Consider the following 13,097-nt stretch of genomic DNA (forward strand, 5'->3'; position numbering starts at 1 on the left):
ATCAGCAAACCAAACCAAATAAAGCCCAGTTGAGCACTTAAAGCAGTTCTGTACTCCACACACGTTTTTAGCTGTAAACTAGCACTAAACTGGGCTTTGACGTTGCTGCGAAAAGGCTTGATCAGCGGTGCTTGGGAAGTTGCTGCGACTCTGCACCGCCATCTACTACTGAACTCTCATTGAACCAGAACTGCTTTCTGTTGGACCTGAGTAAACATTGCTTAGCTCCATGCCACCATTTCTGAAATCCTTCAGTTGCTCCTAATCCAGGTCTAATCTTTAAATCAGCAGGCACATGATGGAAGACATGCGTGCACAGTTGCACACGTATGAAAACTGTTTAAAAAAAAGATAAATGCATACATTGTATTTCTGTTCCTTATTGTAACGTGTTCATGCCCACAATTTGTTATTGTCAAATTCCAATTTTACACCACAGCGATCATTGCCGCCATTATACATCTTTGTACCTTTCGTGCCAGTATACAAATGTGTTAACAGAAGAACATTAAAGCATTACATTCTGTCCCCATTCTTTTAATAATGCACGACAATTGTGCTCATGAACGTGTTTACCCTTATATTAGATAGAATAGCCCAAAGTTGTACTCAAGTAAGAGTACAGTTACTGTAGAGCAGTGTTTTTCAACCACTGTGCCGCGGCACACTCGTGAAATACAGTCTGGTGCGCCGTGGGAGATTTACATACGATTATGTAACTTCACCTAATTGGGTTAAAAATGTTTTTTGCAAACCAGTAATTATAATCTGCAAATGTGCCGTTGTTGAGTGTCGGTGGTGTCTACAGCTCGGCAGAGCAACCGTGTAATACCGTATTTTTCCGACTATAAGTCGCAGTTTTTTTCATAGTTTGGCCGGGGTTGCGACTTATACTGCGGAGCGACTTACAGTATGTGTGAAATTATTAACACATTACTGTAAAATATCAAGTAATATTATTGATCTCATTCACGTAAGAGACTAGACGTATAAGATTTCATGGGATTTAGCGATTAGGAGTGACAGATTGTTTGGTAAACGTATAGCATGTTCTATATGTTATAGTTATTTGAATGACTCTTACCATAATATGTTACGTTAACATACCAGGCACCTTCTCAGTTGGTTATTTATGCCTCATATAACGTACACTTATTCAGCCTGTTGTTCACTATTCTTTATTTATTTTAAATTGCCTTTCAAATGTCTATTCTTGGTGTTGGCTTTTATCAAATACATTTCCCCAAAAAATGCGACTTATACTCCAGTGCAGCTTATATATGTTTTTTTCCTTCTTTATTATGCATTTTCGGCCGGTGCGACTTATACTCCGAAAAATTACGGTACTCTTCCATATCAGTAGGTGGCAGCAGGTAGCTAATTGCTTTGTAGATGTCAGCAACGACGACGATGGTTTGCAGGTAAAAAGGTATCTAACGGTTAAACCAAAAATAAACAAAAGGCGAGTGCCGTTAAGAAAAGGCATTGAAGCCTAGGGAAGGCTATGCAGAACGAAACTGAAAAAAAAAACCAGAACGCTGGACGACAGCAAAGACTTACGGCGTGTGGAGCTAGACTAGAGGGGACAGAGCCTTTTCCGTTGCCGCCCCTAAGCTCTGGATCAGCCTTCCCCTCCACATTAGGTCAGCCCAGAGCCTGGGGGTCTTCAAAACCCTTCTTAAGACCTATCTCTTCTCACTGGCCTTTGACCTGAGCTGAGTCCGCCCACTTGACCACCATTTCTAGTCCCACCCCCCACCCGTTTCGCTTTAGTTTTATTTTTCAATTTGTCGCACTTTTATTATTATTATTTAGCAAATTTTTACTTTTTATTCGACCCCTTTTACCGTATTTTTTTTGCACTATCTTGTTCAGCTCATTCATTGTTTACATTCTTTGTTTGTTTGTTTTTGTTTTGTTTTGTTTGTTTTTTGTTTTGTTTTTGTTTTTTTGCTCGATGCTTTTTTAACCTGTAAAGCACTTTGGTTCAATTTAAAAGTTGTCGTAATTGTGCTATATAAATAAAGTTGACTTGACTCCACAAAGTACATCCGTACGTGCCATGACAATCAACACCAAAATAGGAGTGCAAGACAAGAAGTAAAACACTACACACAGGAAAACAGCAACAAAGTCCAAATAAGTCAGGGTGTGATGTGACAGGTGGTGACAGTACACCTACTTTGAGACAAGAGCTATAGTGATGCATGCTTGGTTATGCTTTAAAGTCATATCCAACAATTGCGAGAACGACTTTTTACTGTATTCATTAAAAACAAGGCCGAGGTTTTATTTAACAAGCATATTTAATATTTTTGGCCATTGTAACATTTTACACAGTTTGAACAGTAGCACTGTGTTTGAATATAGAAAAATAAAACACTGTACTTTAGTCAAGTCATTATTTAGATGGAGCCCACGTAACACTAGTGGTACGTAAAACACACCCATTTAACAAGCCTGGTGGTTAATATGCAAAACACTCTCCACATTTTGACATGTTTGACGCATTTTAGTTGCTTGAGGGACATTGATAGAAAATGGATGCATATTTAATATATTAATGTCTTATCGTTTTTTACTTAATAGTGTAGTGATGGGAGTGTCAACATGTTGTTGTTTAGCCTGTTAACCAAAGCTTGTTTTAATTCATCCTATAAATGATAATTTCCTGATAATATTGTACAAACCCCGTTTCCATGAGTTGGGAAATGGTGTTAGATGTAAATATAAACGGAATACAATGATTTGTAAATCCTTTTCAAGCCATATTCAGTTGAATATGCTACAAAGACAACATATTTGATGTTCAAACTGATAAACTTTTTTTTTTTTTTGCAAATAATCATTAACTTTAGAATTTGATGCCAGCAACACGTGACAAAGAAGTTGGGAAAGGTGGCAATAAATACTGATAAAGTTGAGGAATGCTCATCAAACACTTATTTGGAACATCCCACAGGTGAACAGGCTAATTGGGAACAGGTGGGTGCCATGATTGGGTATAAAAGTAGATTCCATGAAATGCTCAGTCATTCACAAACAAGGATGGGGCGAGGGTCATCACTTTGTCAACAAATGCATGAGCAAATTGTTGAACAGTTTAAGAACAACATTTCTCAACCAGCTATTGCAAGGAATTTAGGGATTTCACCATCTACGCTCCGTAATATCATCAAAGGGTTCAGAGAATCTGGAGAAATCACTGCACTTAAGCAGCTAAGCCCGTGACCTTCCATCCCTCATGCTGTACTGCATCAACAAGCCACATCAGTGTGTAAAGGATATCACCACATGGGCTCAGGAACACTTCAGAAACCCACTGTCAGTAACTACAGTTGGTCGCTACATCTGTAAGTGCAAGTTAAAACTCTCCTATACAAGGCGAAAACCGTTTATCAACAACACCCAGAAACGCCGTCGGCTTCGCTGGGCCTGAGCTCATCTAAGATGGACTGATGCAAAGTGGAAAAGTGTTCTGTGGTCTGACGAGTCCACATTTCAAATTGTTTTTGGAAACTGTGGACGTCGTGTCCTCCGGACCAAAGAGGAAAAGAACCATCCGGATTGTTCTAGGTGCAAAGTGTAAAAGGCAGCATCTGTGATGGTATGGGGGTGTATTAGTGCCCAAGACATGGGTAACTTACACATCTGTGAAGGCACCATTAATGCTGAAAGGTACATACAGCTTTTGGAGCAACATATGTTGCCATCCAAGCAACGTGACCATGGACGCCCCTGCTTATTTCAGCAAGACTGTGCCAAGCCATGTGTTACATCAACATGGCTTCATAGTAAAAGAGTGCGGGTACTAGACTGGCCTGCCTGTAGTCCAGACCTGTCTCCCATTGAAAATGTGTGAAGCCTAAAATAGCACAAGGGAGACCCCCGGACTGTTGAACAACTTAAGCTGTACATCAAGCAAGAATGGGAAAGAATTCCACCTGAGAAGCTTCAAAAATGTGTCTCCTCAGTTCCCAAACCTTTACTGAGTGTTGTTAAAAGGAAAGGCCATGTAACACAGTGGTGAACATGCCCTTTCCCAACTACTTTGGCACGTGTTGCAGCCATGAAATTCTAAGTTAATTATTATTTGCAAAAAAAAATCAAGTTTATGAGTTTGAACATCAAATATGTTGTCTTTGTAGTGCATTCAACTGAATATGGCTTGAAAAGGATTTGCAAATCATTGTATTCCGTTTATATTTACATCTAACACCATTTCCCAACTCATATGGAAACGGGGTTTGTACATACAGTACATGCCTTTTAGCGAGGGTCGTATAATGTATGCTTTCTGCAGAAGAGAACAACAAGGTGCACTTTGTTCATTACCTGTGTTTTGAATCTCTCCCCAGGTGACACAACAGGATGTGAGGAAGGATAACCCGCTGCACTTTAAGTTTCGGGCCAAGTACTTTCCCGAAGAAGTGACTGAGGAGCTCATCCAGGACTCCACGCAGAAGCTCTTCTTCATGCAGGTGAAAGACAACATCCTGAGCGACGAGGTTTACTGTCCACCCGAAACGGCAGTGCTGCTCGCCTCCTACTCTGTCCAAGCCAAGTATGGAGACTACAACAAAGGAGCCCACCGGCCCGGATACCTGGCTTCTGAACGCCTGCTTCCACACAGGTGAGAGAGAGCTGCTGTTTCATTAAGAAAAAAACTGCTTAAAGCAGAGGTGTCCAAAGTGTGGCCCGCACCTACATTTTTAATAGGGTTGTCCCGATACCAATATTTTGGTACTGGTACTGGTACCAAAATGTATTTCGATACTTTTCAAAATAAAGGAGACTACGAAAATGTCATTATTGGCTTTATTTTAACTGAAAATCTTATGCTAAAATTAAACATACATTTTTTTATTGCAATCAAAGAAGAATTTTGGCAATAAATAAGATAGTGAATATACTATACAACTTCTCTTTTAGTAGTAAGTAAGCAAATAAAGGCTCTTAATTTGTCAGCTGACGTATGTACTAACATCTTGTGTCATTTCCCATTCTATTATTTGGTCAAAATGATGAACAAGTGGTAGAAAATAGATTTTTAATCTACAGTATGGTACCGGGTACTTGTTTATTTACTGTCAATATCTGCTCACTTTCCTTTGCTACACTTCCGTTAAAATGTAACAATCACTTATTCCTCTGTTGTTTGATACTTTATATAAGTTTTGGCTGATACTACACATTTTGGTATCAATCCAATACCAAGTCATACATTTGCAATAATTAAAGTTTTCCTGTATCCAGGAATGTATTTATTGACTTTATTAACAACAATAAAGACAAAAGATTTTGTGATAATAAAAAATATCGACGTAATCATTGTAGTATCAACTAGGTACCGTATTTTTCCGAGTATAAGTCGCACCGGAGTATAAGTCTGCCGAAAATGCACATTAAAGAAGGAAAAAAACATATATAAGTCGCATTTTTTGGGGGGGAAATGTATTTGATAAAAGCCAACACCAAGAATAGACATTTGAAAGGCAATTTAAAATAAATAAAGAATAGTGAACAACAGGCTGAATAAGTGTACGTTATATGAGGCATAAATAACCAACTGGTATGTTAACGTAACATATTATGGTAAGAGTCATTCAAATAACTATAACATATAGAACATGCTATACGTTTACCAAACAATCTGTCACTCCTAATCGCTAAATCCCATGAAATCTTATACATCTAGTCTCTTACGTGAATGAGATCAATAATGTTAGTTGATATTTTACGCTAATGTGTTAATCATTTCACACATAAGTCGCTCCTGAGTATAAGTCGCACCCCCGGCCAAACTATGAAAAAAAAATACGGTACTTGGTATCGTTACAGTCGATGTCTGTGTAGATCCACCCACGGCATTTGTTTACATTCAGGAGCGCTAGCTTGCTGTTAGCGGTTAGCTATCGTATCCTCCTACGGTGGTGTAGTGAAGCATGTTTAGCTATTCCTCGTCCTGCAGTAGTGATACTTGTAAGTAACATAGTTTGTTTGTCGCCATGGCGGCAAAGATTAGTGATTGAGAAGTAACTAAAACACTACCGACAGCGGAAGGGCGTTAGCCGTTTGCTAGCTAGCGGCTAACAACAGCAAGAGCTCTAAGCACCTCTGGCAGAGTGGCGCTTCAATGTTTATAACTTCAACTTTATCGTTAGTTTTCAAGCCAAATGCGTCCGTTGTCCCTTTTGTCCAACCTGCTGAGTGGCCTAGTGGTTAGAGTGTCCGCCCTGAGATGGGTAGGTTGTGAGTTCAAACCCCGGCCGAGTCATGCCAAAGACTTTTAAAAATGGGAGCCATTACCTCCCTGCTTGGCACTCAGCATCAAGGGTTGGAATTGGGGGTTAAATCACCAAAAATGATTCCCGAGCGCGGCCACCGCTGTTGCTCACTGCTCCCCTTAAGGGTGATGAGTCAAATGCAGAGATTAATTTCGCCACACCTAGTGTGTGTGTGTGACTATCATTGGTACTTTAACTTTAACTTGTAACTTTGTATCTCTACACTGTTTCTGCTTGTAAGTAATACAGTATGTGCATTGCCTAACATGCCCTTCTGCTCGTTTTACCAGCAATGTCACAATGTGACAACGGCGCGCCGTCATGTTAGGGGGAAAAAAGGCACCTGCATATTTCAGAAGCAGCATAGAACCGTTTTTAATTCATTAGAACCACAGTACTTTATTAGTACCGGTATACAGTACAACTAGGGATGTCCCATAATATCGGACCGCCGATATTATCGGCCGATAAATGCTTTAAAATGTAATATCGGAAATTATCGGTATCGGTTTCAAAATTATCGGTGTCGGTTTCAAAAAGTAAAATGTATGACTTTTTAAAAGGCCGCTGTGTACACGGACGTAGGGAGAAGTACAGAGCGCCAATAAACCTTAAAGGCACTGCCTTTGCGTGCTGGCCCAGTCACATAATATCTACGGCTTTTCACACACTCAAAAGTGAATGCAAGGCATACTTGATCAACAGCCATACAGGTCACACTGAGGGTGGCCGTATGAATAACTTTAACACTGTTACAAATATGCGCCACACTGTGAAGCCACACCAAACAAGAATGACAAACACATTTCGGGAGAACATCCGCACCGTAACACAACATAAACACAACAGAACAAATACCCAGAACCCCTTGCAGCACTAACTCTTCCCGGATGCTACAATATACACCCCCCGCGCCCCAACCCCGCCTACCTCAACCTCCTCATGCTCTCTCAGGGAGAGCATGTCCCAAATTCCAAGCTGCTGTTTTGAGGCATGTTAAAAAATATAATGCACTTTGTGACTTCAATAATAAATATGGCAGTGCCATGTTGGCATTTTTGTCCATAACTTGAGTTGATTTATTTTGGAAAACCTTGTTACATTGTTTAATGCATCCAGCGGGGCATCACAACAAAATTAGGCATAATAATGTGTTAATTCCACAACTGTATGTATCGGTATCGGTTGATACCGATACCGGTATCAACCGGTTGATATCGGTATTGGTAATTAAGAGTTGGACAATATCGGATATCGGCAAAAAAGCCATTATTGGACATCTCTACGTACAACCCTACCTGCGGCACATTCCACAAATATTATAAAAATGTACAAAAATGGAATAAAAGAGCAAACGGGTAAAAAAAAGCTGCCATGCAGTCTGGTTTTTTTCTTTAATGATGTCATTGTTCAAAAAATTACAATGAATCAAAAACACTGTTATGAGTTATTGACCTTTTTAAGGCTCCAATTACTTCACATCAAATATTCCACTTCGACATTTTTGTGGGGTAAATATTGAATACTTCGTGTTTTTGCCATAAAAATTGAAAAATAAAATGAGAATAACTTTATATTGAGACTGGAAGGTCGTGAGTTCAAACCCCGACCGAGTCATACCAAAGACTATAAAAATGGGACCTGTTCCCTCCCTGCTTGGCACTCTGCATCAAGGGTTGGAATCGGGGGTTAAATCACCGAAATGATTCCCAAGCGCTGCCACCGCTGCTGCTCACTGCTGCTGCTCACTGCTCCCCTCACCTCCCAGGGGGGTGAACATGGGGATGGGTCAAACGCAGAGGATAATTTCACCACACTTTATATCGACAGATCGGCCTGAAGTTGAACTAGACATGTAAGTGTTGAATAAAAAATAAATACATACAAATAATATGATTACATTTTTTTTAATTTTTATGACTGAGACCCTTCCGGGTCCCTGGGACCAAACTTGAGTTTTTGATTGATTGAAACTTTTATTAGTAGATTGCACAGTACAGTACATATTCCGTACAATTGACCACTAAATGGTAACACACCAATAAGTTCTTCAACTTGTTTAAAGGCCTACTGAAATGATTTTTTTTAATTTAAACGGGGATAGCAGATCCATTCTATGTGTCATACTTGATCATTTCGCGATATTGCCATATTGTTGCTGAAAGGATTTAGTAGAGAACATCGAGGATAAAGTTCGCAACTTTTGGTCGCTGATAAAAAAAAGCCTTGCCTGTACCGGAAGTAGCGTGACGTCACAGGTTGAAAGGCTCCTCACATTTCCCCATTGTTTACACCAGCAGCGAGAGAGATTCGGACCGAGAAAGCAACGATTACCCCATTAATTTGAGCCAGGATGAAAGATTCGTGGATGAGGAACGTGAGAGTTAAGGACTAGAATGCAGTGCAGGACGCAACTTTTTTCGTTCTGACCGTAACTTACGTACAAGCTGGCTCATTGGATTCCACACTTTCTCCTTTTTCTATTGTGGATCACGGATTTGTATTTTAAACCACCTCGGATACTATATCCTCTTGAAAATGAGAGTCGAGAACGCGAAATGGACATTCACAGTGACTTTTATCTCCATGACAATACATCGGCGAAGCACTTTAGCTACGGAGCTAACGTGATAGCATCGGGCTTAACTGCAGATAGAAATAAACCCCTGACTGGAAGGATAGACAGAAAATCAACAATACTATTAAACCATGGACATGTAACTACACGGTTAATGCTTTCCAGCCTGGCGAAGCTTAACAATGCTGTTGCTAACGACGCCATTGAAGCTAACTTAGCAACGGGACCTCACAGAGCTATGCTAAAAATATTAGCTATCCACCTACGCCAGCCAGCCCTCATCTGCTCATCAACACCCGTGCTCACCTGCGTTCCAGCGATCGACGGAGCGACGAAGGACTTCACCCGATCATCCGTGCGGTCGGCGGCTAGCGTCGGATAGCGCGTCTGCTATCCAAGTCAAAGTCCTCCTGGTTGTGTTGCTGCAGCCAGCCGCTAATACACCGATCCCACCTACAGCTTTCTTCTTTGCAGTCTTCATTGTTCATTAAACAAATTGCAAAAGATTCACCAACACAGATGTCCAGAATACTGTGGAATTTTGAGAAAACCGAGCTTTTTTGTATTGGATTCAATGGTGTCCGAATACTTCCGTTTCAACGATTGACGTCACTCGCATACGTCATCATACATAGACGTTTTCAACCGGAAGTTTAGCGGGAAATTTAAAATGTCACTTTATAAGTTAACCCGGCCGTATTGGCATGTGTTGCAATGTTAAGATGTCATCATTGATATATAAACTATCAGACTGCGTGGTCGCTAGTAGTGGCTTTCAGTAGGCCTTTAAGTCGGGGTCCACTTAAATTGATTCATGGTAGCCTGGAAGGTAAAAAAAAAAAAGACATGTATTGTATTGGCTTTGAAAATGATCAAATATCAAAATGGCCCCAGCATGCTTTGGTTTCTCAGTGTGCGGCCCTCCGTGGAAAAAGTTTGGACACCCCTGGCTTAAAGCAAGCGTGCCCAAAAGATGGCTTACCAAATGTAATACATATTCAAACTGACCTATTTTAAGCTCACACAAACAAGACTAGCTAGTTTCCACCTATTGAACAGTGGTGATCTCCACTCATGATTAAAATAGCTGTGTTTGGCCTGTGGCCCATTGGCACATTTTCCTCTTTGGCCCTTGGAGGCAAAATATTTGCCTTAACCTTTAAAATGTTGGCAGCAGTAGTTCAGCTCTTTACATAGTTCATTAATTCAAGTTTTAAAGCCGGAGCCAGTCGAGCACTAGTCCGGTTCAACCTGCCTCCCTCCCTCCCTGGCAACCAGGGAATCAAAGGAGAAAGTTGATGTCTCAGTCATGGTTTCTGTTATGATTATCTTGCATAGCACCAACACCACTGCCAGTTTCTGTGTTGCATCTTTACAGATAGACAAGTATTCGCACTATGTACAAAACAGGGCTGCCCCTCCCTATACGCAGATCACACACTGATCATCGGGCCCCGCAATGCGCATGTAAAATGTCAATTGATGAATGACAGGACGCCTCCTAGGACATTTTACCGCAGACATACTGTAATTGGAGCCCCTTGCTGCTCTGTGACTAATAAGAATGAAATGGCAAATTCCCCCAGATATTGTCATTGTCTTCAGTGGTACACAGTGTTAGTTACTTTGCTTTGAATTATGTTTTAGTATTTTTTATTTCTGAACAATTTATTTTCCATTATTTCATTTTTAGTACAAACCATGCGTTATATTAAATTCTCACATAAATTAAAAAAAAGTGTGAACATGTTTCACTGTCCCCAGATGATCCACTTTAAAATATGACCACAGAGGTTTTCTTTGACAATCACAATGGGTATTATACAGCATTATATAGCAACTAAAGGAGTGAGAGTATCATTGTATGACCCACGGCTTTACTCTTGTGCTATTTGTGTTTGAGCTCCCACTATTTAGTGCTTCAATGATTTCAATGTGTTTCAATGGTGAAGCAAAATTAAAATTAAACCAAGTGGAAATTGATAGAGTATATGAAACTAAGTTCTTGGGAATAATAATTGATTATAAATTATGTTGGAAACCGCAGATTGAATATATAAAGGGAAAATATCTACAGATAATGGCTTTTTTGCCGATATTCCAATATTGTCCAACTCTTAATTTCCGATACCGATATCAACCGATACCGATATACGCTACCGTTCAAAAGTTTGGGGTCACATTGAAATGTCCTTATTTTTGAAGGAAAAGCACTGTACTTTTCAATGAAGATAACTTTAAACTAGTCTTAACTTGAAAGAAATACACTCTATACATTGCTAATGTGGTAAATGACTATTCTAGCTGCAAATGTCTGCTTTTTGGTGCAATATCTACATAGGTGTATAGAGGCCCATTTCCAGCAACTATCACTCCAGTGTTCTAATGGTACGATGTGTTTGCTCATTGGCTCAGAAGGCGAATTGATGATTAGAAAACCCTTGTGCAATCATGTTCACACATCTGAAAACAGTTTAGCTCGTTACAGAAGCTACAAAACGGACCTTCCTTTGAGCAGATTGAGTTTCTGGAGCATCACATTTGTGGGGTCAATTAAACGCTCAAAATGGCCAGAAAAAGAGAACTTTCATCTGAAAGTCGACAGTCTATTCTTGTTCTTAGAAATGAAGGCTATTCCACTAAATTGTTTGGGTGACCCCAAACTTTTGAACGGTAGTGTATGCAGTCGTGGAATGAACACATTATTATGCCTAATTTTGTTGTGATGCCCCGCTGGATGCATTAAACAATGTAACAAGGTTTTCCAAAATAAATCAACTCAAGTTATGGAAAAAAATGCCAACATGGCACTGCCATATTTATTCTTGAAGTCACAAAGTGCATTATTTCTTTTAACATGCCTCAAAACAGCAGCTTGGAATTTGGGACATGGTGCATGGGACAACTTAAAAATCTGTAGATTTTGCAGTAAAAACCTAATAGCTCATTCGCCAGGATTTGACTTTGCCAGAATTTTATTGTAAATGAAAAAAACAGTATGACTATTTTTTTACGGTAAAACTCTGGTGACTGAGCTATTTTTTTTTTTAATGTCAAATCTTTGGTTGTTGTTAGTACAGAGTATTTCTGTAAATGAAAAAAAGATGCCACTTTTAGTTTTTTACAGTGAAATTCTGGTTTACTGAGCTGACAATTATTTTACGGTATTATCTACGGTAGTTTTAACAGTGTATTACTGTCAATGGAAAAACGTCGCCATTGTTTTTTACTGTAAAATTCTGGTGACGGCGCGACCCGTTTTTTAATGTAAAATATATGTTGTTGTTTGTACAGTGTATTACTGTAAATAGAAAACCATACCACAGTAAAATTCTGGTGACTGGCCTGCCAACGGAAAAGTTATCATTATTTTTTATGGTATATCTACAGTTGTTTTTACGGCGTATTACTGGAAAATCGAAAATCGGTATCAGAATTTTTTTTTTTACGGTACAATTCTGCCGACTGCCTGTTTTCTCCCGTAAAATTTAGCGTCCTTTTGTACAGTGTACAATTTGATGGATAACTCGCTTTGAAATCATATGTCAAGCATATGTTTAAGTGGTTATTTTTATTTGAACATTAAATGTTTTGAATGTATAATTATATAGTATTTGAGGTGTTATCTTATATTAATTACATTTAAAAGTAGAGATGTCCGATATTGGCTTTTTTGCCGATATCCCGATATTGTCCAACTCTTAATTACCGATACCAATATCAACCGATACCGATATATACAGTCGTGGAATTAACACATTATTATGCCTAATTTTGTTGTGATGCCCCGCTGGATGCATTAAACAATGTAACAAGGTTTTCCAAAATAAATCAACTCAATTTATGGAAAAGCGGGGGGTGTATATTGTAGCGTCCTGGAAGAGTTAGTGCTGCAAGGGGTTCTGGGTATTTGTTCTGTTGTGTTTATGTTGTGTTACGGTGCGGATGTTCTCCCGAGATGTGTTTGTCATTCTTGTTTGGTGTGGGTTCACAGTGCGGCGCATATTTGTAACAGTGTTAAAGTTGTTTATGCGGACACCCTCAATGTGACCTGTATGGCTGTTGACCAAGTATGAAGTGCATTCACTTGTGTGTGTGAAAAGCTGTAGTTATTTTGTGACTGGGCCGCCATGCCTTTTCTTGGCGCTCTGTGCTTCTCCCGACGTCCGTGTACACAGCAGTGTTTTAAAAAGTCATAAATTATACTTTTTGAAACCGATGCCGATAATTTT

At 39.5% G+C, this 13,097-nt stretch overlaps 1 protein-coding gene across 2 annotated transcripts in view; it reads left to right on the top strand.

The window, feature by feature from the left end:
- The window catches only part of ezrb (ezrin b), a 105,706-nt gene that overhangs the window by 42,167 nt on the left and 50,442 nt on the right, over positions 1-13,097 (top strand). For both annotated transcript variants that reach the window (XM_062034909.1, XM_062034910.1), the window contains exon 4: positions 4,359-4,633. In XM_062034909.1, coding sequence (XP_061890893.1) covers positions 4,359-4,633 — 275 coding nt within the window. The remainder of the gene's footprint in view (positions 1-4,358; positions 4,634-13,097) is intronic.

Source organism: Entelurus aequoreus, linkage group LG23, assembly GCF_033978785.1.
Source record: "Entelurus aequoreus isolate RoL-2023_Sb linkage group LG23, RoL_Eaeq_v1.1, whole genome shotgun sequence".
Taxonomy (NCBI): Eukaryota; Metazoa; Chordata; class Actinopteri; order Syngnathiformes; family Syngnathidae; genus Entelurus; species Entelurus aequoreus.